Source organism: Panthera pardus, unplaced genomic scaffold (genome assembly GCF_024362965.1).
Source record: "Panthera pardus isolate Hobbes unplaced genomic scaffold, ASM2436296v1 HiC_scaffold_6, whole genome shotgun sequence".
Taxonomy (NCBI): domain Eukaryota; kingdom Metazoa; phylum Chordata; class Mammalia; order Carnivora; family Felidae; genus Panthera; species Panthera pardus.
This window is the reverse complement of record NW_026526991.1, coordinates 115772227-115797574: the sequence shown is the minus strand read 5'-3', so window position 1 is coordinate 115797574 and position 25348 is coordinate 115772227. Positions and strand designations below refer to the sequence as shown.

The following is a 25348-nucleotide window of genomic DNA, read 5'->3' as shown; positions in this document are numbered from 1 at the left end:
TGAGTACTGCGCCCTGATCTCTCCCAGGGGAACCCTAACAGTCCACAAGACATGGTCTGAAATTCGCTCATCTAGTGGAAACAGCCCTAAACTAGACATCACAGTCATTTACGATGTTATGCCATGTGTTGACTATGTGGTTTTCGGTACTTCACCGATCTGGGCCTTACATTCCTTATCTGCAAGTTGTGTGTTTAAAATGGATAACTCACCTCCACCGGCTCTCTCACTTTCCATGACAAAAAGAAAATAAGGATTCCGCTTCATGCCAAGATAGGGTAACAAGAACTGGATTTATCTTCCTATCTAAAACAACTTAAAAATGGTTAAAACACATAAAGCAATATGGCTTTTAAGATACTGGACATCAGGTGTCAGGCGTCAAACGACACTGATCCCTGAGAGAAGGAAAACTCAAGAGGCGAACCCTACGGTCCCAGCCTGCTGCCCAGGACAGAGTTTACAGGCCACTCGCAGCCCAGGGAGAGAGAACCCGAGCGAAGCGCGGCGGCTTCCCCGAGCTGGGAGGCCAAGCTTGGCAGACTGGGGCTCTGTGATGACTAGAGTCTTCGGAGAAGATTACTGGAGAGGGGAGAACTTCCGGAGCACAGAACTGTGGAGACCTGCAGTCGGGGCGCCTGAAGCTTCAGCACAGAACCCATCGGCACCTGTGTGTGAGGAAACTGCATACCCGAGGACAGTAAAGGCCCACCTGATAGATCAGCTGCAACAGTCTCTGAGGCTCACGCAGGTCAAATAGTGCCTGATCCTACCACTCAGCAAAAGGCTTCATAATTTATGGGTGTCGGGTAGAGTAACCAGAAGGGTCTGACCTCAGAAGTGGAGAAGAATTAGCCTTACTGTATTTTTTGCTAACAAAGCACAGACCTGAAAGGATCAAACTGTTTCTAAGTAACATAAGTGCATCCCAGAACAAAACTCAACAATATTTATAGAAACGATCTATCACTCAACACATTAAAATTCAGTGTCTTCCAAGAAACAGACTCTTAACTACAGAGAACAAATGTTACCAGAGGGGAGATAGGAGGAGGGGACGGGAGAAATAGGAGATGGGGATTAAGGTGTGCACCTGAGATGAGCACCAGGTGATGCATGGAAGTGTTGAATCACTATATTGTACACCGGAAACTAATACAACACCATATGTTAACTCTACTGGAACTAAAATAAAAAATGTAATACAACACCCCCATCCCTGCCCCCAAAGTCAGTGTCTGACATGACCCATGATAAAGAGAAACATCAACCAATTGAAAGCAAACTGGAAATGATACTAGAACCATTACCAGAACTGGATTTCATATGAGCGAGAGGAAAGACTCAGTATGTTAAGGAGAGACACGAAAGGTACAGAAAGACCCAAATCTAATTTTGGGAGATGGAATTATACTACCTGAGATGTAAAACCCACTGACGGAAATAAAGGTAAATTAAACATTGCCTATATATATATATATATATATATATATTTTTTTTTTTTTTTTTTTTTTTTTTTCTGAACTTGAAGGCATAGGAATAGAAACATTCCAAATTAAAACACAGGGAGGAAAAAAGACTGAAAAAAATGACCAAAGCCATAAGAAGCTGTGTGAAAATGTCAAGCAGCCAGATGTAGGTGAAAATGGAGTTTCCAAAGGACAGCAGAAAGAGAAGGGGACAGAGAAAATTATTTGAAGAAATAATGGCTCCAAATTTTCCAAATTTGATGAAAACCAGAAGCCTATAGATCCAAGAAGCTCAATAAAACCCAAGCATAAGAAACATAAAGAAAACAACACCAAGACACATCATAATCAAATTGCTCAAAATCAGTGAAAATGATAAAATTTTAAAAGCAGTAGTGAAAAAATGACATCTAGGTAAACAAACATAGAAGGACAGCAGATTTCTTCTCAGAAACAACGCAAGTGTGAATAAAATGAAGCGACACGTTTACTGAAGGGAAAAATGTCATTGTAAAATTCTATGCCTAACAAAAATATTTTTCAAACACAAAGACAAAATAAAGTCTTTTTTAGACACATAAAAGATGAAAGAGGGGCACTTGGGTAGTTCAGTTGGTTAAGCATCTGACTCTTGGTTTTGGCTCAGGTCATCATCTCAATGGTTCATGGGTTTGATCCCTGCATCAGGCTCTGTGCTGACAGCACAGAGCTTGCTTGGCATTCTGTCTCCCTCTCTCTCTGCCCCATCCCTGCTTGCTCTCTATCTATCTCTCTAATAAATAAATAGATAAATAATAAACACTTAAAAATGAAAGAATTTATCAACAGAGCTGTACTACAAGAAATGTTAAAAGTCTTTTGGGCAGAAAGAAAATGATACCAGATGAAAATCTGCATTTATAGAAAGGAGTAAATAGCACTTTTTCTAATTTATTTAAATCTCTGTAATTTATAATCGGTCATTTATAGCCCAAAACAAGAACAATGTAGAGTTTACAACATGTATGAGTCAAATGCATGAGAAAAAGCACAAAAGTCAGGAGGACACAAGTGGAGGCACAGTGTTGTATGATTCTTCAACTATATGTTTCTGTGTATGATATAATGTGAACATGATGTGCGGAATTATATATGTATACTATAAACTCTAAAGCAACCATTAATCTAACAACAAAGAATCATGACTAATAAAAACTAAACAAATAAATAACAAAAAAAGGAATAAAGTCGAATGTTCAGTTAAGCCAAGAAGATGACAAAAATAAAAGATGGGAAAGGAAAAAGAGAAGAACAAATGAAATGACATTTAAAGCCAACCATGTCAATAGCACATTAAATGTAAATAGTGCAGACACCCTCCCCCCAAAAGGCAGAAGTGATATGAATAAAAAAAAAAGCAACTCCCAATTAAATGCTGCCCACAAATAGCCAATTTGGATTAGAATTAGAAAGCTTAGAAACAGGTATAGAATTTAGCATGCTAATTCTAACCAAAAGAAAGCAGGAGTTTCTCTATTAATAGCAGAAAAGGCATATTTCAAAGCAAAGAATATGCCAAGGTATACAGGTAATTTCATACATATAAAGGGGTCATCAAGAGGACATACTATTCCTAAATACTTTTGCACTTTAATAAGAGTTTCAAAATGCATAACGAAAAAACTGATAGAATTGTGAGAAAAAAATTGGCAAATCCACAATAATGGGTATTTCTGTAATGTACTGGTTAACACATTTGCCTCACATAATAATTGATAGAACAAGTAGTTATAAAATTAACAAAGATGTAGAATATTTGAACAATATTTATCAACTGGACCTTATTAAACTTTATAGAACACTTTATCAACCACATCAGAATGCTCATTTTTTTCAAGTACATGTGGAATATTAACAAGTTAAACCATATTCTGGGTCACAGAACAAATCTCACACTAAAACAAATCGTCAAGTAATATACGTTCTCTGACTACAATGGAATTAAATTATAAACCAGTAACAGACCAATTAAAATCCTCAAATATTTAAAAACTAAATATCACACTTCTAAATAATCCATGGGTCAAGGAAGAAATCAAAAGGGAAACTATAAAAGTATTCTTAACTGAATGAAGATAAAAACATGACATCAAAATTTCTGAGAGGCAGCCAAAATAGTATTAGAGGAAAATTTATACAACTAAATATCATTATTAGAAAAGACTGAATTATCAAATCAATAATCTTAGTTTTTACTTTAAGAAAGTAGACAAAGAAGAACAAATGAAACCCCAAAGTAATCAGATGAAAGGAAATAAGAAGATCACATTAGAAATCAATAAAATAAAAAACAGAAAAAGAGATTAAATCAAAGAAACAAAAGTTCTTCAAGAAGGTAGTAGCATTGATAGGCTTCTAGTTAGACTGATCATGAGAAAAGACAAACATTACTAATACCAAGAGTGAAAAAAATGTCATAACTATAGATTATAAATCTATATTAAAGGATAAGAGAATATTATGAACAAGTTTATGCCAATACATTTGAGAATTTAGATGAAGTGAATTAATTCCTTGAAACACACAAATATTTCAAGAAATATTTCAGAAAGAAAGAAATAACCTGAACAGCTCTATATTGATTAAAGAAATTGGATTTGAAGTTTCATACCTTCGAAAATGAAAACTAGGTTCAGGTGGCTTAACTTGTGAATTCTACCAAACATTTAAGGGATGAATAATACCAGTGCTATAAAATTCTCCCAGAAAACTGAAGAGGAAGGAACACTTTCCAATTCATTTACTGAAGCATTACTGTGATAGCAAAAAGGAGACATTACCAGAAAAGAATACTTGCAAACCAATATCCCTCATGAACATAGATGCAAAACTCTAAGCAACATTTTGGCAAATTAAATTCAACAATGTATAAAAAGGATAATATATTGTGACCAAGTGGATTCATCCCAAGAATGCTGGGTTGGTTTAACATTTGAAAACCAAATCAGTATGATTCTTTATGATAACAAACTAAAAGAAAAACCATAAGACAATCTCAATAGATATAGTAAAAAGCATCTGACAAAATCCAGTATCTATTCCTGATTAAAAAAAAAATCCTCATTAAAGTAGTAATAGAAAGAAACTTATCCTGATGAAAGTCACCTAACAAAAACCTATAGCTAACAGTAAACTTCATGGTGAAAGACTGATTGTATTCCCTCCAAAATAAGGAATAAGACTAGGATATCTGCTCTTACCACTTTTTTTCCCCGATATACAGGAACTTCTGGCCCATGAAGTCAGGCAAGAATATATAAAGGGCATCCAGGTTAGAAAAGAAGAAAAAGAAGTCTTTTTTTTGTAGATGGCATGATTGTTTATGTGAGACACTGGCAACTGACAATCTGTTTTTGTATGGCTTCAAAGAATGAAGAATGGTTTTTACATTTTTGTATAGTTGTAAATAATAACAACAATAAAAGAAGAATCTGCAACAGAGACTTTATGTGGCCCATAAAGCCTAAAATATTTACTATCTGGCCCTTTAGAGAAAATGTTTGCCAATCCCTGGTCTGTGTAGAAAATCTACATAGAAAATTTATGCAGAATCTCCACAAGCCTACTAGATCAAATAAGTGAATTTAGCAAGGTCGTGAGATATAAGATTAATACACAAAATCAATTAAACTTCTACATAATGACAATGAACAATTAGAAATTGAAATTTTAAAAATTCCACTTAGAGTAGCATCAAAAACATTTACATAGGGGTAAATCTGACAAAAGATGTAAAAACCCTATGTGATGAAAATTACATAATATTGCTGAGAAATAAATAACACAAAAATAACGGAGAGATATTTCTTCTTTATGAGTCAGATGACAATAATGTTACGATGTCAATTTTCCCCTAATTCAATGCCATCTCAAAATCTCAGAAAGCATTTCCTGTAGAAATTAACAAACTGGTTTAAAAATTCTTATGGAAATGTACAAAACTAGAATAGCCAAAATAATTAAAAAAAGAAAAAGGTAGGAAAATGTATGCTACCTAACTTTAAGGCTTACTATAACAATATAGTAATTAAGACAATGTGGTATTGGTGTAAACACAGACAAACAGAATAATGGAACAAAGCAGATATAGTCAACTAAATTTTTTCCCCCAATTACAAAAGAGATTCAGTGGGGAAAGGGTATATTTCAACAAATGATGCTCAGATGCCCCCTAGGATCATAAACAAAAATTGATGCAAAATCGTTCACAGACTTAAATGCAGAACCAAAAAGTTATAAAACTTCCATACCAAAACATGGAAAATCCTTGTGATTGTGTATTAGGCAAATATTTCTTGGACATAACCCCATTTAAAAAAGAAAAAGACAAATAGAACTTCATCAACATCAACTTTGGGGGGAAGTCATTATCTTGATCTAATAATGGCTTCTGGGTATTCATATATACATTAAAATTTTTCAAATTGACCTTCTAAACATGTGCATGTATGTGTCATTTATAAAGCTATCACATGTTTTAAGTTAAATAAAAATGAAATAGGGAAAACATTTGAGATATATACATGTATATATGTATATACATATGTGTGTATATATATATATATATATATATATACACACATATATATATATATATATATATAAAATATTAGAGTTAAAAATCTAACTTGCTGGAATCCTTAAGTAATTTTTACATTTCTTTCTCACTTTAAAGGATAAATGCAAATAACAGGAAAAAGCCAATCAGAAGCAAGTCTATATATAACTCCATATTTGGTATCATCACATAGTCACTCATACGTACTAGTGCTAACTAAGTAATTTAATAGCATATCACCAACAGACTAGCCCCAGCACTCCAGGGAGTATCTGGAGTGTGAGGAAAGTACACAAGACCACAAAGTTGCATAAAGAGTTTTAATTAACAGAAAATATTACAGTTTAATCAAACATTAAGTATGTGGACTGCATTACTGTGAGAATTACTGGGTGATCTTAGCCTCTGAAGTCCCTTTACCTGACTCAAAAGTGTTAGTGATATTTTTCTTTTCCTGTGCCAGGCTTCAAGGTTCATCTTCCACACTCTCTGCAGTGCCACTTCATGTGCTGAGTCTAGGAGGCTGCCAAGACAACCTTTTCCTTCCACCCAACTTGAACTGCTCCTCCCTCTCTCTGTTGGACCCACTTCTGGTTGTATTTTCTGCAATCTCTTTAATTTCCTGCCTTCCAGAAAGTTACAGGTCATAATGTAGCTTTCACCTGCCTGGTATAGATATTTGCAAAACAAATCCAACATTATAATGGGGAAGGGAGCTTAATGCCTTTTATAGGTGCTCATCATCTTTCTATCTGATCACTTTTTCTGCTCATCTTGCTCAGTGAAGTTTTGCTCATCTTGCTCAGAAGTTTTTCCTGCAACTTCTTTCCCTCCTTGTATGACTTTCCTGTGTTATGGTTTTGTTATAATTAGCAAATAACCTTGGTACATCCCTTAGACTTCTCACACTTTCAGCAGAATTGCCAACAGATCTGCATCCACGTTCACAAGGCTTTGTAACGATGCAAGACCGTGGGCTGATGCTTTTGAGAAGGAGGTTTGTGTAAAATCATAAAGAGGATAAGGATTATATTATTCTTCTCATGCTGCATTTACCAGAACAGGAGATTTCTCAGGGTGTATAGAAGAGTCTTGCCTGGAAAGGCTCTAACTCCAGGATTATTTTTCAACATAATTGAGTCAGGAAATCCTTGTTGACCACTTAACAGTATTTAAACACAAACCCTTTGGAAACTCCCTCTTCCTCTGGCTTCTAGAACTCCTAGACAACCTGTTAACTTCTTGAAGTTATCTTGACAGCTCTTCTTCCTACCTATATGCTCTGTGAATGCAAATGTAGACATTTCCCCAGCTTCTCTAAACTCTCTGCCAAAAACAACTTATTCACCCTCACTTACGACTTAATTACCTCTCACTGATAATCCCGATCTTCCCTTCTCTCCTGCCTCTAGACTTGCACTGTCCAATAAGAAAGCCACTAGTCACTAGTGAGACCTTGAAATGTGGCCAGTCCCCCTTGAGATGTATCATAAGTATAAAACACAAATACAAGAAAAAATTAATATTGATTAAATGTTGAAGAATATTTTGGATACATTGGGTTAAATAAAATATATTACTAAAAGTAATTTCATTTGTTTCTTTTTATCTTTTCTGAAATTCTAGCTCCTAGAAAATTTAGTATTACATATGTGGCTTGCATTACATTTCCACTGAACAGCGCTGCTCTAGACCTGAAATTCAAACTGACCATTTAAATTGAACACAGTAGAAACTGATACCAATCTATTCCAGACCCTCAAGCCTGTTCACTGTTATTATGGAATAAACATCAGTTGGCATGAGACACATAGCTTGTATAACATCAGCTGCTGCTGTTAAGGAAATTGTATGATGAAGGAACTAGCTCTAGGATAAATAACTTATGAACTGGGTGACAGGATGACTCTGGTAATTGTCAAAGAGCCTGTCAGCATCACTCATGGGCAGCTACGGCAGGAATGTATGTAGGACTGGGAAATAACACTATATGCTTTTGACTAGAAAGGTACAGCAGTTATGAATGAAAACAACCAGGGATTTGCCAAAATAGTGGATAAAGTGTATATGCATTTGGAGTCAGAAATGTGAGCAGTTACACATTGTAACATATTCACCTCAGGTACTATAACCACCTAAATGTGCCAAATATTTTCTTACATGATCTTGGCTAATAGAATCTTCCTCTTCACCTAGCCTAAAACCTGGAGTCATTTTTGACTCAACCCTTTCCTTTATTCCCCATAGCCAAGCACCAAACCCCATTTATTCTACCAACACCCACTCGCCACATCCACATTTTTTTCCTCCTTAAAACCAGAGAAGGGAGACACAGGTCCATATGCTGCCCCCACGGTCCCAAGAGGGAGAGCTCACGATTTGGCCTGCCGCTATATGGTGACGAGTAACTTACAAAAAAACAACGTCCTGTTCTTTTCTCCAGTAGAAATAGCTGGTAGTTAGGAATGCAAATAGGTGAGATGGACAGGCCCTCAAGATACCTTAAGATGACACAGGAAAGGGTTTTAGAGCAGAACAAACCCTATTTTCTTTCTTTGCTTTTCTCTTTCCTGTCCCTTCCCCCTAATTATTTTTATTGCCTTCTTTTTCTAATACATGTAAGCTGTGTGGGTCGGTGAACACAGTTTCATTACTTTACATAGCAGAATACAATTCCTAAGTGATTTTGGATTATCTCTTGACTTGCGTTAAGAGGAAATAACTCAGAATTGCATGTGCAGCTGGCATTTATGTCAATTAAACTGTAAACCTTATTGAATTTTAAGACTTTGAGTAGCCTAGAAATTCTCTTCTTAAATGAACTGGCAATTGTCTAAGCATATGTACCAGGGTACTTAATTTTTATAGTTTCATTGTTTTTAAAGACTCTACTGATGGCATGTTAGGTTGTGCGAGTCCTGTTCAATAACAGAATGCATAGATATATAAAGTCTATGTGCAGAAGCTCTCTTACCTGTGTATTGATTGATTATAGGCAAAGAAAATTTGATGCACAGATTTTTTTTCGAAAAAATCTGTCTTTGAAATGGTCCTTTGCTGTCACAGTTAAGGCCGTCAAACTATAGTCTAGTTGTTTCAGTCAGCTCCTTTGCTATTGAGTTCATGCCAGTATTTTATTTAAGTGCTAAGTAAATAATATATTAAGTGGAATTATGAGTGCCACTAATTATTAATGGGCTATCCATTTCCTTAATCAAATTCAGATTATAGAGCAATTACTAAAGTGAGTATGTTTTATAATCTTTGATTTAGAAAAATTCGATCTCTAACTTTCCTGCAGCATAAACCATACTAACACATGGTTCAGCTGCAGCCATGATCCAACACATGGGCAGTTTTGTGTGTCCAAATATCCCCCATCAATTAAACCCTATTGTTACATAAGTCTCTTTCCAGCCTCTGTACACCTGCATTGGACTAAACCACAAAGTCAATCAACTGTACCTTTACTGCGCCATTCTCGTGGATGGTGACACAGTTGTCGGCATCTTCTGAGAGTTGGTACAAGGCTTGAGCTGTTGCTCGATGCACATTGGGGTCATCTGATTTCAGGTAATGCACTAATGGAGCCACTGCTTTGTACTCGCCAAAGGCCACTCTATTTCTGCCCCACATACAGCACCGTGAAATAGCTTCTGCTAGATGACGCCTCAGTTTATCATTATTCTGCACAAAGGAAATGAATTGTGGTACATGCATTGCCAAGAACCCGTGAGGTCATGTTTCTGTGCTACCTGTTTATTATCCAATAAAATGCCAGTGAGTCAAGGGAGAAGGGCTAAGTGGCTATTCAGGTGGTGTCTTGAAAGAAATTAGTATTTTGGTGGCCCCGATGGACCAACGTTCAATCCTGAATTTTCTTCTTAGGACTTTAAAAAATGTTTAACTTTTTTTAATTGACTACTGAACATAGTTAATACACTCAAAAGCAATCAAGTGCCTGGCATTTGTTATTTGCTCAAGGTTTGATTTCCTTTTGAGCAAGTGCTTTAACAAAAAAAGAAAAGTAGTTAAAGAATACTGGACATTCTTATGGGAGCATTTCATTTAACTGGCATAGGTAGATTCACCCTATACTTTCACCCTAGGAATACTTCTACATCAGTAATATACCTTGGTTTCCTAGAGGGAGAAGACAGTGCAGCAAACAATGATATGTTTGAGTCCGCCATTTTCCTTTATCCTTTATACACACTATATCCTTTTTTTTGTATGTAATTAACTGCAATAGGTATAATATAACCAAATAGGATACAGTTTTCTGCTTAATAATTGTACTATTCTCTTGATTGAGGCAACAACTTGGTGTCCTTAACTGAATCTGGCAGTTATTCTTAGGAACTCAGAATTAGACTAAAAAGTCTTCTAAACCAAGCATCCTTCCAGTGATTGAATTTCTGCTCTACGACTTTCCTGCCAAGAGGTAGCCCAAGCTATGCTCAAATACCTCTGATCGTGGTGAAGTCATTATCTCTCAAGGCTGCTTATTCTATCTGGCACAGCTCTGAATAAATAATACAGTGGTTGCCAAAGTCTTCTAGTTCAAGAATGCCATCAATCCAAGCTTGCTAAGCCTGGGGAAGAGCATTTAACTTGTAATGTTGGCATGAACAATCATCTTAAGGATAATGAATGATAATGATGGTGGTGATGGAAAATGATAGTTAACACTTCTATAATAACACTTATATTTGGCACTACTTTACTTGCCAGTGACAAGTAAAAAACAGCCTATATTTTACAAGGATCTTGCATATTAAATTGTACAGTTAGAACACACTTTCACATTGATCAGTCTCGGAGACATTAAATTAGTTGACCAAAATCTCATACCTCATAGGTGATGGATATTAAGCTTGAATCCAGGTCTCCGGACTCTAAGTTTATGGTTTTTACCACTACCCCATGATATCTTAAGACCATATACATTTAAAATAAAAGGATGTGTTACTTACTGTATTTGCTAGTTTGGACAATAAAGGGACAACTCCACGATCTGTAATAACAGCCAAATTTTCTTGATCGTTTGCTATATTTGTAATAGCAGCACATACACTTGCCAAAACTTCTTTATTATCTGATTTCAGTAAATTGACGACAAGTTCCAAACCACCAACAAAGGAACGGACCATTTCTCCAGCATCCTAGAGAACAATTAAAAACAAAAGATGTTATCAAAAATAATCTTTTGATTAGCATTTTTTTCAAAAAAGCAGAAAGTAAGGATAAGGCCGTTAAGTACACCTTTGGTATAAAAAATTCAATTTATTTATTATACATAATTTCTATGTATGTTTGCATATGTATATAACCACACGATTCAACTTCAACAAATATTTATTGAATAACTATTATGTGAGAGTTACCATGCTAACTACTGGGAATACAGAAGTTAGTAAAATACAGCTTATTCTTATTTGCAGTAGTTATGCTTTATGAAGTCATCACAAAAACTGAGTTAGTAAATACTGAACCATTGTTTCTAGGGGGAATGCAGTGTTAGGTCAACAGATCAATACATCACTGATCAATAGATAACCTTGTTTTATGGGTTTTTCCACTTAGGCTATCTTATTTCATATATTGTTAATTCATCAACTCATGGACACCTGAACTCATGGTGAGTCCATGGCTGAACTCATGGACACCACCACACTATAAGTCATGCTTGAAGGAAGCTTATCTAACACATGAATTTTCTCTGAAAGGCACAGCCTTCTTGGGTTTAGGAACACTAGAGAGCACTGGGTACCACACACAGGGGCCATGTTAAATAGTGAAATCACCAACAAAACCCACAAAGATGTGAAAAGTATGGCACTAACTAGACAACAAAATTGATGCTTGTTAACAGTATGGGAGCTAACAACAAAAAGGCAGAGAGTCATCTTGTTCAACCTCAGCTGAGAACGTGCATTTTGGGCAACTCAAAATTTTCACCTCGCCGTGCACGTCCAAGAATGACCATGGGAGTGCTATGAGTATTGATTTCAGGGTTACGAAAATTTTAGCAACAGGGTGAAAATTCCCAAACAGACTTTGTGAAGAATGTAGACTGACTGTGCATGCTCTTTTGCCATCATGTTGCTTGCCATCCAGTGGGGAAGAGTGGCATTAGGAGATAAGTGTAATGAACAGCACTAAGAGGAAAGAGGTAAAGATACTACAATGACACGCAACAAGGGAGGCATTCAAGGACGTACCCCGCCCCAAGAGAATGTTGGTAAACTAAAGTCTAAAAGATAAGGAGTTATCCAGGATGGAGGGGATTCAGGATGGAGGAATAATCATGAAACAGACCTGAGAATGAGAGAGGAGGCACCTTTTTTTTTTCTTTCTTCAGTGTAGTGTAGCTAGAGCATAAGTATGAAAGGGAGAATGGGAGAAAATGATACTTCCTGAGATCTTGAAGGCTCTTTACTGTTAGCCTTGGCAGAGAGTATAGACATCATTTTAAGGGCATGAGAAAGCCACTGAAAAGGTTTAAGTGTGTGTCTTGCGGGGGAAGAGTGGGAGAGGGCATTTTATCAATTTTGTATCACAATAGCTCTCTCAGGATTGCAGAGTTGAGGTTGGGGCAAAGAATGTGCTGGGGACTCAGAGGCTATTTCATTAAAGTCACTTAAGAGGTGGTGGCAGTTTGGATGCAGGTTATAGTCTGGACCTGGAGAAAGGGGTGTGGGTTGGTGAGCACCAACTGGAGACGATGAGGACCAGTGATCTGATGGTGATGCCCATGTTTTTGGTTTGGCCCCATGGTTCTCATGTTGGAAAGGCAGGGTGTTGTTTTGTGTTCTTACGGTGAGAAAGGATGGTATTTGATATTAGGAGGCCTAATTTGAATGAAATGCCTACAAGACATTTAAGCAGAAACATCCGGAAGTCAGTTGCATATATGCCTTTGGAGCTCAGGAAAGAAAACCAGGCTTGTGTCATAGACTTGGAAGTTGTCAGTATGGAGACCATAACTGAAATAATGCATGTGAGAGATGGCGAGTGAGGGAGAAGTGGGTTCTCTGTGTCAGTGCTGCAAGTGTGGGTGGGAAAAGAATTTGCCAGAGGAACCTGAAAACGGATGGTTGCCCAGAAATCCTCACCTCCCTAATGTATGGTGGTGGCTGTGTGATGTCCAATTATTTGGCTCTGGGGCTTTCTCAAGAACTTAATACCTTTTTTTTTCTTGGTGCAAAAGGTGATTTTATTAAAGCATGGGGACAGGAACCATGGGCAGAAAGAGCTGTACTGGAGTTGTGTGTGTGTGGCTGGGGTGGGGGGGTGTTCTATGGAGTTGGGGAGATAAAGTCAAGAAGGAGTTTCCAAAGAGAAACTAATACCTTCTAAGTGCCAATCATGTATCAGGCACTTTGCATACATTATCTCAGTTAAATCACACAAAAACCACACAGAACAGATATTATTTCCATTTTAGATTTTAAAGACTGAGGTTTCAGAGATGTTGAATACCATAAACTAGACTGTGTCCCTCAAGGGTCTGTGTTCTAGTAATCTTAATGAACTTTATAATCATAAATCTGAACATCTCATTCCCCTATCTCCCCAATTCTTTCATTGCCCTTAGGCAATTCTTCTTGCCCTTAGGATAAAAAACAAACTCCACATGTGGTTTACAAGCTTTTCATGGTGTGTGTGCCCCTGGCTTTCCTGCCTCACCTCTCTGCCTTGATCCCCTCTTCCAACCCCCTACACATGAGCCCTAAGCCAGTCCCACCCCAACCCCCCACCCCCATCCCCTGGCCCAGGAGTTAATAATCAGAATTCTGACACTCACTCTCTGAGAATGTGGCTCATTAAGTCTGGGATGGGGCCTATGAATTTTTTTTTTTTTAATCTCTCTTGTGAGTCTGAACTTCAGCCAATATTAGGAACATCAGTCTTTCAAGTTCATGTCCTCAAACGTGCCACTTGCATGTCTCTGTATCTTTGCCCATGGCTTTTTTGTCTACTTCCCCACTAGCTTGGGACTTTCCACATAGCCTCGGCTACCAACTAAGGTAATGTTCTCTTTAGGGAGGCTTTCCTGAACTGTGAGTCTGGATTAAGCTGCTCTTACTATAACACCTGGTTCTTCCATGTTATAGCATTTACTGCTCTCTGCAGGAGTGACTTAAATTTATTTGCCTTTGTTTATCGTTGTATGCCGAGTTTTTGTGAAAGTTTCTGGCAAGTTTCTAGAAACCCCATTGAATGAACTTGCAAACTCACAGCTACAAAAGGAAGCTTTTTCTGAGGACATAATGAACCAAACTAAACTTCTAGGGAATGGTGAAGGCAGGACCCCCTCAGGTTCTTCCCAAGTGTAAGTGGAAAGTATCTTTTCCACAACACGCTGCCTTTCCTGCCTGCTATGGGGACTGTGCAAACAATATTAGTGGCCTTGTTCTCAATACCACATGTAAATACAGGACACACTTTCACATTCTGATGTGTTAATAAAATTACTTACAAAATATCTGCCATTTTCCCTAAAATTCTACGATAAAGCTTGTTATATAAAACAAATGATTATACTTTCAACCGAATTCTACACTGTCACCTCATTACACTTCTGTGCACTAAGGCACAATCAAATCAAAAGACTGTAAAAGCTAATTTATTAACCTTTGGCCAAATATCCCACATAAATTAATCCACGTTGCCATTTGAAGCACTTAGCAGTGGTAGTTGCTGTAGTGCTATTTCCATGTTGTAGGTGAGGAAAACCTTAGAGAAATAAATATGTGCAAAGTACAAGAAGGATACACAGCAGAGTGGGATCGGAATCCACATCTGCCTGGCCCCGAAGCCACTCTACAATACTGCAGTCATTGGTCCAAATGAAATAAATTCATAATCTTAATCATGTACTTGGTCCGGATGCATGAGTAAACTCAAAAGCAAAAACAATGGCTCTTAGAATTGCAGGGAACTTCCAAAGTGCAGCCCCCAAACTCCACTTTTTTAAGTGATGTTATGTGTGTCAATAAGCTAATATATTAGTCAATTATGAAACTACAGAACGATTTTTCTTTCTCAAGAAAGACTGAAGGAATTCTGGGAAGATGATGGTGGCATAATTTTTGAGACTCTCTCAGAAAACAGACACACTAGTGGCAGCAAAACAAAAAGCACAGAAATGCTAGATGAAAAGATATCGTCACAGACCCCCAAATACAAGCAGATCGGGGCAAACTACTGAAATTACAAAGCCCACATGTTCTAAGAAACCAAAAATCTGCAGAAAGAGGGACTTGTAAAGGCCCTGGAACCAGGGAGCCCACACTGATTAATGAATAAGACCAAAATGCCTCCAGGTCTGATGGTGCTGGAGCATTCTGTGGTCTGAATCCTTTGAACTCGTTATACTACAAACTGAAGGTTCCTTCTAGGTTGAAGCCTGCACTGAGGAGAAACTAGTGGGAGCTGCATACAAATAGAGCACGGCAGGGACAGAGGGATGAAGGAATGATAGAGTCCAGGTAGAAAGAGAGGAGGGGAACAAAGCAGTCTGAGTCTGCTCTCCATCACTGGGAAAGTAACAGAAATGGGATCTTGAGGACCATGAAATTAGAAATGCCACCCTGGTCCACATCTCCCTCTCAAAACACCACGAAAACTCACTGCACTTAAAAATGAGCAAAACAAAAAGACTATGGTCAATTTCCATACAGAATTACTAGAAGAAAAGGAATGAGCTGAAAGAAAATTACAGAAGCAATGAAAAGAAAATGTTAATTAGAATTATCAAAGCTTATAAATTGGGTGATTAGTAAAAAAAACAATTGTTAAGGGCAGGTGAAACCCATCTACAAAGAATTAGACATAAAAGCAGAATTCATTTTGAAAATGAATAGTAAACCAGAAGGAACATAAAAATTAATAAATATAATGGGTAATACCTTTAAATAAATAGAATATGTGGAGTCCAAGGTGACAGAGGTTGGGGGAGGGGGGCACCTGGGTGGTTCAGTCGGTTAAGCATCCAACTCTTGGTTTCAGCTCAGGTCATGATCCCACAGGTTCGTGAGTTTGAGCCCTGCTTTGGGCTCTGTGCTGCCAGTGTGAGACCTACTTGAGATTCTCTCCCTCTCCTTCTCTCTCTGCCCCTCCCCCACTCACACTGTCTCTGCCTCTCTCAAAATAAATGAATAAACTTAAAAAAAAAATGATAGGGAAAAAGCTAACAAAAAATTGAAAAGACTAGGCAGAGAAAATAACATATGCATAGTGAGTCCCTAAGAAGGGAACAAAGCAATACAATGGAGCAAATTTTGAAAACCAGGATTCAAGAAAACTCTCTCCTGAAATAAATAAAACCTGAGAGTCACCCTATGTACCTGGGAAAATTGGCCCAGAATGTGCTAACATAGAGAAATATTCTAGTACAACTGCTGGACTTTAATAAAAAAAATTATTTGGTCATCTAGGCAAAAGACCAAGTCACTTCTAAGGGAAAGAATAAGATATCCTTAGCCTTTTAATAGGAATGTTTTTATGCAGAGGGAAAGGAATAACATATGTAAACTACTCAAGAGAAAATGTGAATCAACGTCCTAATATCTGGCCAAAATGACCTTCAAGTATAAAACTGTTATTGGGGCACGTGGGTGGCTCAGTTGGTTAAGCGTCCAACTTCAGCTCAGGTCATGATCCTGTGGTTCATGGATACAAGTCCCGCATCGGGCACTGTGCTGGCCAGCTCAGAGCCTGGAGCCTGCCTCAGATTCTGTGTCTCCTTCTCTCTCTACCCCTCCCCGACTTGTGCTCTCTCTCTCAAAAATAAATAAACATTAAAAAAAATATAAAACTGTTATAAACGTGGAAGACTCCAGGGAATGTGTTAACACAGGCCCTTCTGAGGAATCCCCTTGACATTGACTGTCAGATCTCCAAAAGACTAAAAAGACCTAGACAAAAGGATGACCGATTTCTTAAAATGCCCTATTGGCTTCATTTCCTTCAGGATGAGGTTTAAATCATTAGCATGACATTCAAGTATTTTCCCTATCTCTCTAAACCTCACCTGCTGGTCTTATTTCCCAGTATACCCTTTTGCATAAATATATTGCAGCCTCTAAGAATACTGGTGCCATGTTCTTTTACATCTTTGACTATGTTATTTTCTTTACCTGGATGCCCTTCTAAACTAGAAACTCCTACTCAGCCCTCAAAACTGACTCCTTTTAATAGCAGCTTAAATATCATTTCCTCCATAAAATTCACTCCCTCCCCCAACTCCCCTTCTCAGTAAATTCATTTCCTCCCCTCTACATTCCTATAGATGATTTTATCCAAAATCCATTCCCTCATTCTCCCGTATTTCCCAAGCCTTGATTTTATTTGGGTATCTAACTCTCACACAGAAGCACCTGGAGAAAATGCATCTATACCCCAGATGTAACTCTTGATTGGCCTAAGCCTATCACGGAAGTCTCGTTGCCTCTGCCATTATTTGTTTAGGAGTAGGCTAGATATGGCCCAATTATGGCCAGTGCGTTCTGAGATGAGGTCTCCTAGGAATCTTCTGGAAGTTCTCCTATTTATAATAAGGAATAATCGCAGGTCACACTGAGAAAGGCAGAGCAGACAGAGGAAAATAGCCTGGGGTCCTTGATGACATTGTCAAACTGCTGAATCAACCAGGCCTAAATTATGCTTTGGCTATTTAAAACCAAAGGTATCTATAGCCATTTTTTTCATTCTATTGCAGTTGTTTCTTATGGGTCCTTTCTCCATTAATTTGTGAGTTGCCTGGTCTTATTCTCTGACTCTCACTTGGGATATGGTCTGGTGTCTGTCACACAGTAGACTTCCAATAAATCTTTGTGGAATTGTGAAAAAATAAAAATAATAAGGGGACTATGACTTTAAGATACTTAGCCGCAGTCACAATCACTAAAAAGCAAAAAGCATTCATTATGCATTAATAATGTAACTACATAAAATGGAATATAAATGGATAAGACCACTTCGACCTCATCATCTAGTGACTTCTGGTTGTCTCACTGCTTTATCAGCCACAGCACTGGGGCCATACTGGCAGAAATAACAAAAGTGATCACATCTGCTTCTGTTCCAAGAACTTCCTAAGGTGCATGGTATGAGATAGAGGGAGCCAAAGTCTCAATGAGATCATGGGCATGGCTCACCAAGGTCTTATAATGTTTACAATCTGTGGGACAGTGAAATGTTAAGACTCAAGCGTACAGGTCCTGCCAAAGTTTGTTTGGAAGGTAAGGACCCACCCCCTGTCTTGATCTCTCTCTCTGTTTTTCTTTTTAGGTTTAAAGATTCTAAACATATGACATCTTGCCTCACATAGTTTCTATGGAAAGGGAGACAGTATATTTAAGGATGGAAAAAGTAATTATTCTGCCAATACTGTCTTTCACTAATGCTAAACGACTGGGCAAATTCAACACATTTTCCACCTTCTCACATATCTTAAAAACTAGTCTTTGCCAATTTTGCCACTGGTGTGATATTGGTTATGCACAATTCAAATTTTCATCTCTAATGCAAAAACCCTCAATTAGAATAATATTAGTCATAACAATAACAAAGTCTAACTTTTTGCAGTTTACAAAGGACTTCCTCATGCATGTCTCCTCTGATCCTCACAGCTCTGCCTGTGGGAGGCATGATGTCCTCATTTTACAGACAGGAAGGCTCAAGGTTCATGAATAGTCAGTGACAAAACTAAAAATCAACTGTATGTTTCCTGATTTCTCATTTCATGTCTTTTCACTATACACTGTGTTTTAGACCTGCAAGTCTCAACAATTAATATTTACCGGGTTATACCTAGTTTATAAACAGTCAGAAGAATCTTCACAATTTAGAGGGTTAACAATTCCAAAGAGATGAAGCTACTTTGCCAATGACAGTTCCTAAGACAAATAAAAACAGTAACTGAAAGAGAATATGAAACACCTTCATACTGCTATTAAAGTTTGAATGGTTGAATAAGTAGGAAAAGGTGTCAAATTCAATGAACCCAAATCAAGTCAAATACACAAAATAGGATGAAAAATATAAAGTAACAAAATACTTCTGGTTGAAATTCAACTAATAGGAAAATATTAAGACATTATTTACAGATTAATGAATAAAACAGAAAATTGGATGTTTTGGCAAAGAGCAATTAAATTAATGGGTATGAAATTCCTTCTCCTGCCTCCAGCAAAAAGAACTGGCAGTTTTCTGATGAGGTGAGATATACATAATGCAACTTTAAAGCACATACAAGGCAAGCGTAACATGACTTAAGAACAAAAATTTGTAACCAGGAGGGCTATAAAAACACTGTTTTGTGCCATACAGACACCATACAATGCATAATACAGTATTTGAAAAAGATTTAAAAATAGCACATTGCATATAAAAAATTCCAAAAATGCTACATTCACATTCGAACAGCATGTCAGAGAAACCAAAACTGAACAGGCAAATCTTGTCCTAAAAGTATATTCAATATATCAAATGCTTTTAAAATTCTAAATACTACATACACACACACACACACACACACACACACACACACACACACACACACATAAGGAGAACAGACTGTTTGTGTGGCTCTATCACAATAAGATCCTTGTTCTGTTTCTAGAAGTTAAGTCCTACGGCTTAAAAAAAATTTACTGATTTAGAACTGCTTTACACTTTCAAATGTAGTTCTTCAAAAATCAAAGTTAGGATATCAGTTAGTACTTTTTCATTCTGAACTGAAGGAAAAGTAAATTAATTTCAGGTAAAATAAATGATTCCGTCCTCACAGTGTAGATTCAGATAGCAGAAAATTCATTGTACTTTGTAGGTAGCTTTATCAAATTAAATCACAAGAAAAATAAAGAGAATAAATTCAATGGTTCTGATTTTTTCTACTTTCCTAGCCTAATTTAAGATAATTTTCTTAAATACCACAGAGAACTGTGATTTTGCCATTTTACTATGTCCTGTGTTGATTCTGCTTTAGATACAGTGTTCTATTAATGAGGAGGTCTAAACTGTGAGAAACCATTGTGTATCCAGAGGCTTATAGAGTTAATTAAATGACATTCTTAACTGATGATGTCTTTGAAAAATGCTTATAACTTGTACAAAGAACTAAACAAATGTAAGTCATATTATCATAAAATAGCTATTATATAAATCTATGTGTGCATACACATATATATTTAATTTTTAACATTAAATATATATAGAACTTTTCTCCACTTGTACTCAGTGACACAGATTAAAATGAGTACAGCAATTTCTGGTTAAGATCCAGTCAGATGCTTCTGAACACTGAGTTGTATGCATAAGGCTAAGAACAACAACTTGAAACCATAATCTTAACAGAAAAAAAAATTAACTCTATGAAACACTATACTCTAAAAATGCCAAGAGTCTCCCCATTTATGGAGAGACTATTTTCTAAAAGTTTACTTGTTGGATCTACAATATCACATTTTGCTGTAAATATGTGGTTAATGTCTCAGTTTGACAGATAAGAGTCTATTTAACTCATAATGAACCTGACTTATAACACACTAACTGCAACTAATCCTCATTTGCATGAATGTTCTAATAGTTGAAGCCAGATACTTGTCTCCCTCATCTTCTGTGATGTGTAACTTTGTCACGTCAAATGATTTTCATAGGTCTCCTCTTTTATCAGAGTTTCTCTTTAAAAAAATTTTGTTTAATGTTTATTTACTTTTGAGAGAGAGAGAGAGAGAGAGAGAGAGCGAGCAGGGGAGGGGCAGAGAGACAGGGAAACAGAATCCGAAGCAGGCTCCAGGCTCTGAGCTGTCAGCAAAGAGCCAGACGCAGGGCTCAAACTCATGAACCGTGAGATTGTGACCTGAGCCGATGTCAGATACTTAACCAACTGAGCCCCCAGGTGCCCCTCAAAGTTCCTCTTAAAACCCACCCAGAGTTTAACACAACTCCAGATGTGGTCTGACCAGAACAGAGTGCATCGGAATTCTTATCTTCCACGATCTAGACAAGGAACTTCTGCCAGCGTGGCCAAACGCATGCACTATTTCAGCAGTTACGTTGCCCTATTTGTTCACATTAAGCTTTGAAGTCAGCCAAAATCCCTATATCTTTTACAAGTGAATTATTATACAGCCAGTACTCTCACATCCTGCATGTACAGGATTTCCAGCTTCCTTTTATTGCATAAAAGGGATTGAACAGTTTTCATATAAAAGAGATAAGTTTTAGATGTAAATTTCACTTTGTTAAAGTGCATTTCTATGTGAAGCTTTGAGAAACATCTGGATATTCTGAGGTAAGTAATTTATCTCACCATTATTATGTTAAAAAATTCCTCAGGGAGGCAGAAAATATAGTTCTTGAGGCAGTAGTTCCCAAACTGTGTTGCACATTAGAATTTCTGGGGGAATTTTTAACTTTCCCTAAGCCCAGGGTAGATCCCATACCAATTCAATCAAAAGATTTGGTGGTAGGACCCATCCATACATATCTCTAGGTGATCTCAATATATAGCAAAGTTTGACAACCACTGGTTTAAGAGTTTAAGTCAAATAGTGAGAAGGCCTCGGGGCATATCCCGTTTCATCACTATTAGATATATGGCTTTGAGCAAGCTACATAACTTGCTAAGCTTCAATTTCATCACCTGTGAAATGCAGCTAATAATAGTATTTATCTCTTAAGGGTTGTTAGAAGGATACACATAAAGCATATAACAAGGTGCCTGGCATATGATAATAGCTGTTTTTATTTTCTAATATTTTGAGAATGTATTTGTTACCAATAATTTGCACAACAAAATATCAACTTAAGGAATAACCCCTTGAAATCTGATTCTACCTATCAATCATCCTTATGAATATATTCAAAATATGTAACTCAGGTAGCAACATTTTACTATGTATTCAATCCTATTTAAAAATTTTTTTAAATGTTTTATTTTATTTTTGAGACAGAGAGAGACAAGACAGAGCATGAGTGGGGGAGGGTTAGAGAGAGAGGGAGACACAGAATCCGAAGCAGGCTCCAGGCTCTGAGCTGTCAGCACAGAGCCCGACGCAGGGCTCGAACTCACAGACGGTGAGATCGTGACCTGGGCCGAAGTCGGAAGCTCAACCGACTGAGCCACCCAGGCGCCCCACAATCCTATTTTAAAACCCATCAAGAATGAGTTGGCAAAAATACATCCTTGATTGTAATTAGGTAATACATCTATGTTTATTTATATCATTAAAACTACTTTCATTCATACATTCATTCACTTGGCAAATTAGAAGCCTCAGAAATGTTAAGATACTATTTTATGTTGTGGGATTCAAAATAAATAATTTGGTTTCACGTTATAATCAGCTGGAGTGATTTTTTTAAGAAATAGGAATGCTGGGGCACCTGGGTGGCACAGTCGGTTGAGCATCCAACCCTTGGTTTCAGCTTAGGTCATGGTCTTGTGATTCATGAGTTCAAGCTCCACATCAGGCTCTGCGCTGACAGAGCAGAGCCTGCTTGCGATTCTCTCCTTCTTCCTCCCTCTCTGCCCCTCCCCCACTTGCATTCACTCACTCTCTCTCTCAAAATACATAAGTAAACTTAAAAAAATATGAATGACTAAACTTCAATCTCAATATAAATATTGGGGGTAGGGCTCTTGCATGAGAACGTTTTTTTTAAAGCTCTGAAGGTAATGTGTATCTAGAATAGAGAATGATTGATGTGAACAATTTAAGTCGTGTTGCTGTTACTTATAGAAATCATAGCATTGGTGATGAACTCCAATTCCCATGTTTAGTTTAAGAATAGAGGAGGGGGAGCCCTTCTGGAATCCTCTATCATAGGAATGAGAACACTAGCAAAAATTGGCAAAATTGATTTTTTCAGAACTCTAGAATTTAATGAAAATTTAAACACAGCATGTTTATTCAAGAAAAAAAAAGCTGAATCTCAGTAAGAACAGTGAGTTTTGTGGCATTTTAGCTTTCCCCATTCTCAGCTCCCTCTTCTCAGCTCTGTAGTAGACTTGAAACCATAGTATCTGGGAAAACCCACAGCCTAGCAGCCTAGGGAGGGAAGGTGGGTGTGGAGCTCCCCTAAAAGCTCCACTCCAATGGAATGGTTGGGATTTGACTTGAACGGCGGCTTCTATGAAAACGTCCAAAGGCTTGTCTTTACCTCACGTATCACCCACTGAGGAAAATTCTATTCTCAGGGCATGTCATAAAAAACATTAGTGGCAACTGTTTTAACATAAAAGCTGTTTGAGATGGTAATATCACTTGGGACAAACCAGAGGCTGGCCAAAACATAATTAAAAGGAAAATCTCAAAAAGTGATGTCCATAGAGGACCTTGAAAAAAATCCAACATATTTGTCGGGATCTAAAATGCCACAGGTAAGTGCAGGGCTATGTGCATAGTCAGAAGAGACCTGAGATAGCCCTAAATGCTCACCTCTGGCTGATCTTGAGGCTCTACATGAGCAGAAAAGAAGGGTAAGATAGAGTTGTAAACTGCTGGAGTGTTCAATGTGTGCCCCGTAAAACACATACAGAATACCTCACCAAAGGGTGAGAAGTCTACTAGTGCATGGAATTTAAGGAGATCTGTCAACTCATTAGCTGAAATGAGTCAACTGAGCAGAAATCTCAGTGGCCACACGGACAAAGAATACAGACGTCATAGAATTAGTTCAAGAAAGTCACTAACAAATAATAGCAAAACAGCAACAGACAGCAAAAGTACAATCCCTGAGGAGAGGAAAATCTAATTTCCAGAGTTTCTACATTATATTATTTAAAATACTAAGTTTCTTTCCAACAAAAAGTTATGAGACAAAGAAAGAGGAATGTATACCACAAAATGTAACCAAGAAATATGACCAAGGGAAAAAAGCAGTCAATAAAACTGGACCCTAAGGAAGCCTGTACCATGTTGGACTTAACAGATAAAGATTTTAAATCAGCTGTTTAAAACTGTGTTCCAGGAACTAAAGGAAACCATGCCTAAACAATTAAAGATTGGGAACAATATCTCAGAAAGTAGAGAATATTAATACAGAGATTGAAATTAAGTGTAAAAAAAGAATCATTAAAAATTCTGGAGCTGAAAAGTACAATAAATGAAGTAGAAAATTCACTTCATGGGACTAACAGCAGATTTGAGCAGACAGAAGACAGATTTAGTGAACTTGCTGATAGGCCAGTAGGATTACCCAGTCCGGGGAACTAAAAGAAAATGAATGAAGAAAAATGAACACATCCTCAGACACCTATAAAACACCATCAAGCATACCATCCTACATATATGGGAGTTTTGGAAAAAGAGGAGGGAGAGGGCGAAAGAATATTGAAAGAAATAATGGCAAATGCTTCTTGAATTTTATGAAAAACCTTAACTTATGTATTCATGTATCTTGATGAATTCCAAGGAGGATAAACTCAGATATAAACACCTAGACACATTATAGTCAAATGGTGAAAGACAAAGAGAGAAACTTGAAAGTTGAAAATTGTATGTGAAAGCTGTACATGACTCGTCACATAAAAGGAAACCTCACTTATAGTAACAGCTGACTTCTTCTCAGAAAGCTTGGAGATGCTACCAAGATGGGGGAGTCTGAAGTTCCAGACACTTGCTCCCCCATGGAAATATTAAATAAACAACTACAGACTAACTAATATAACTTTATAGGAGCTCTGGAAACCAATTCAGAGATCTATAGCAAAGAAGCAAGAAAAAGTCAAAATAAAAACTTAAAGAAATTTCCTGGCATTTTTACTTTCTCTTGTTCCACCCAGTCCTGGCAATGGCACAATGTGGTCAGGAGGAAGCAGACCAATTCGCAGTTCCTTCCTGTGGCCAGAAGAAGCAGAATGGAAATTATTTGCAACGCTCTGGCCTGTCCATGGGCTACCTAAAGAGACTGGTTTCTGTCTCACCTGACTCAGAGCTCAGACAGGAAATTGTGGCAGAGTCTGGATCTCAGTTGGTGAAAGCTGTGGACGGCATTGTGATGTGTAAAAACTACAGGAGTACTACAGACTCACAGATACTTGGGGGCAAGATTACAGGCAGAGGAATATAATAAAACATCTATGCCCCCAAAGAGAAGCTGGAGTGACTCTCTTTGGGAAATTAGGGCATTTAAAAGCAGCCATGAACACAGGGGAAGTTTTAAAAAAGCATACACACAGGCCCATGTAGGACACATGCTCAGAAAAGACCTGAGAAGACCTTATACCTTCACCTTGGGCTGATTCCAATAGGAATGACAAGAT

General features: G+C 37.4%; 1 protein-coding gene across 4 annotated transcripts in view; it reads right to left on the bottom strand.

The window, feature by feature from the left end:
• Positions 1 to 25348, bottom strand: part of ODAD2 (outer dynein arm docking complex subunit 2) — a 180588-nt gene that overhangs the window by 36554 nt on the left and 118686 nt on the right. For all 4 annotated transcript variants that reach the window (XM_053894917.1, XM_019465260.2, XM_053894918.1 and 1 more), the window contains 2 exons: positions 11043 to 11231; positions 9532 to 9753 (listed from right to left, as the gene is read on the bottom strand). In XM_053894917.1, the coding sequence (XP_053750892.1) occupies positions 9532 to 9753; positions 11043 to 11231 (411 nt within the window). The remainder of the gene's footprint in view (positions 1 to 9531; positions 9754 to 11042; positions 11232 to 25348) is intronic.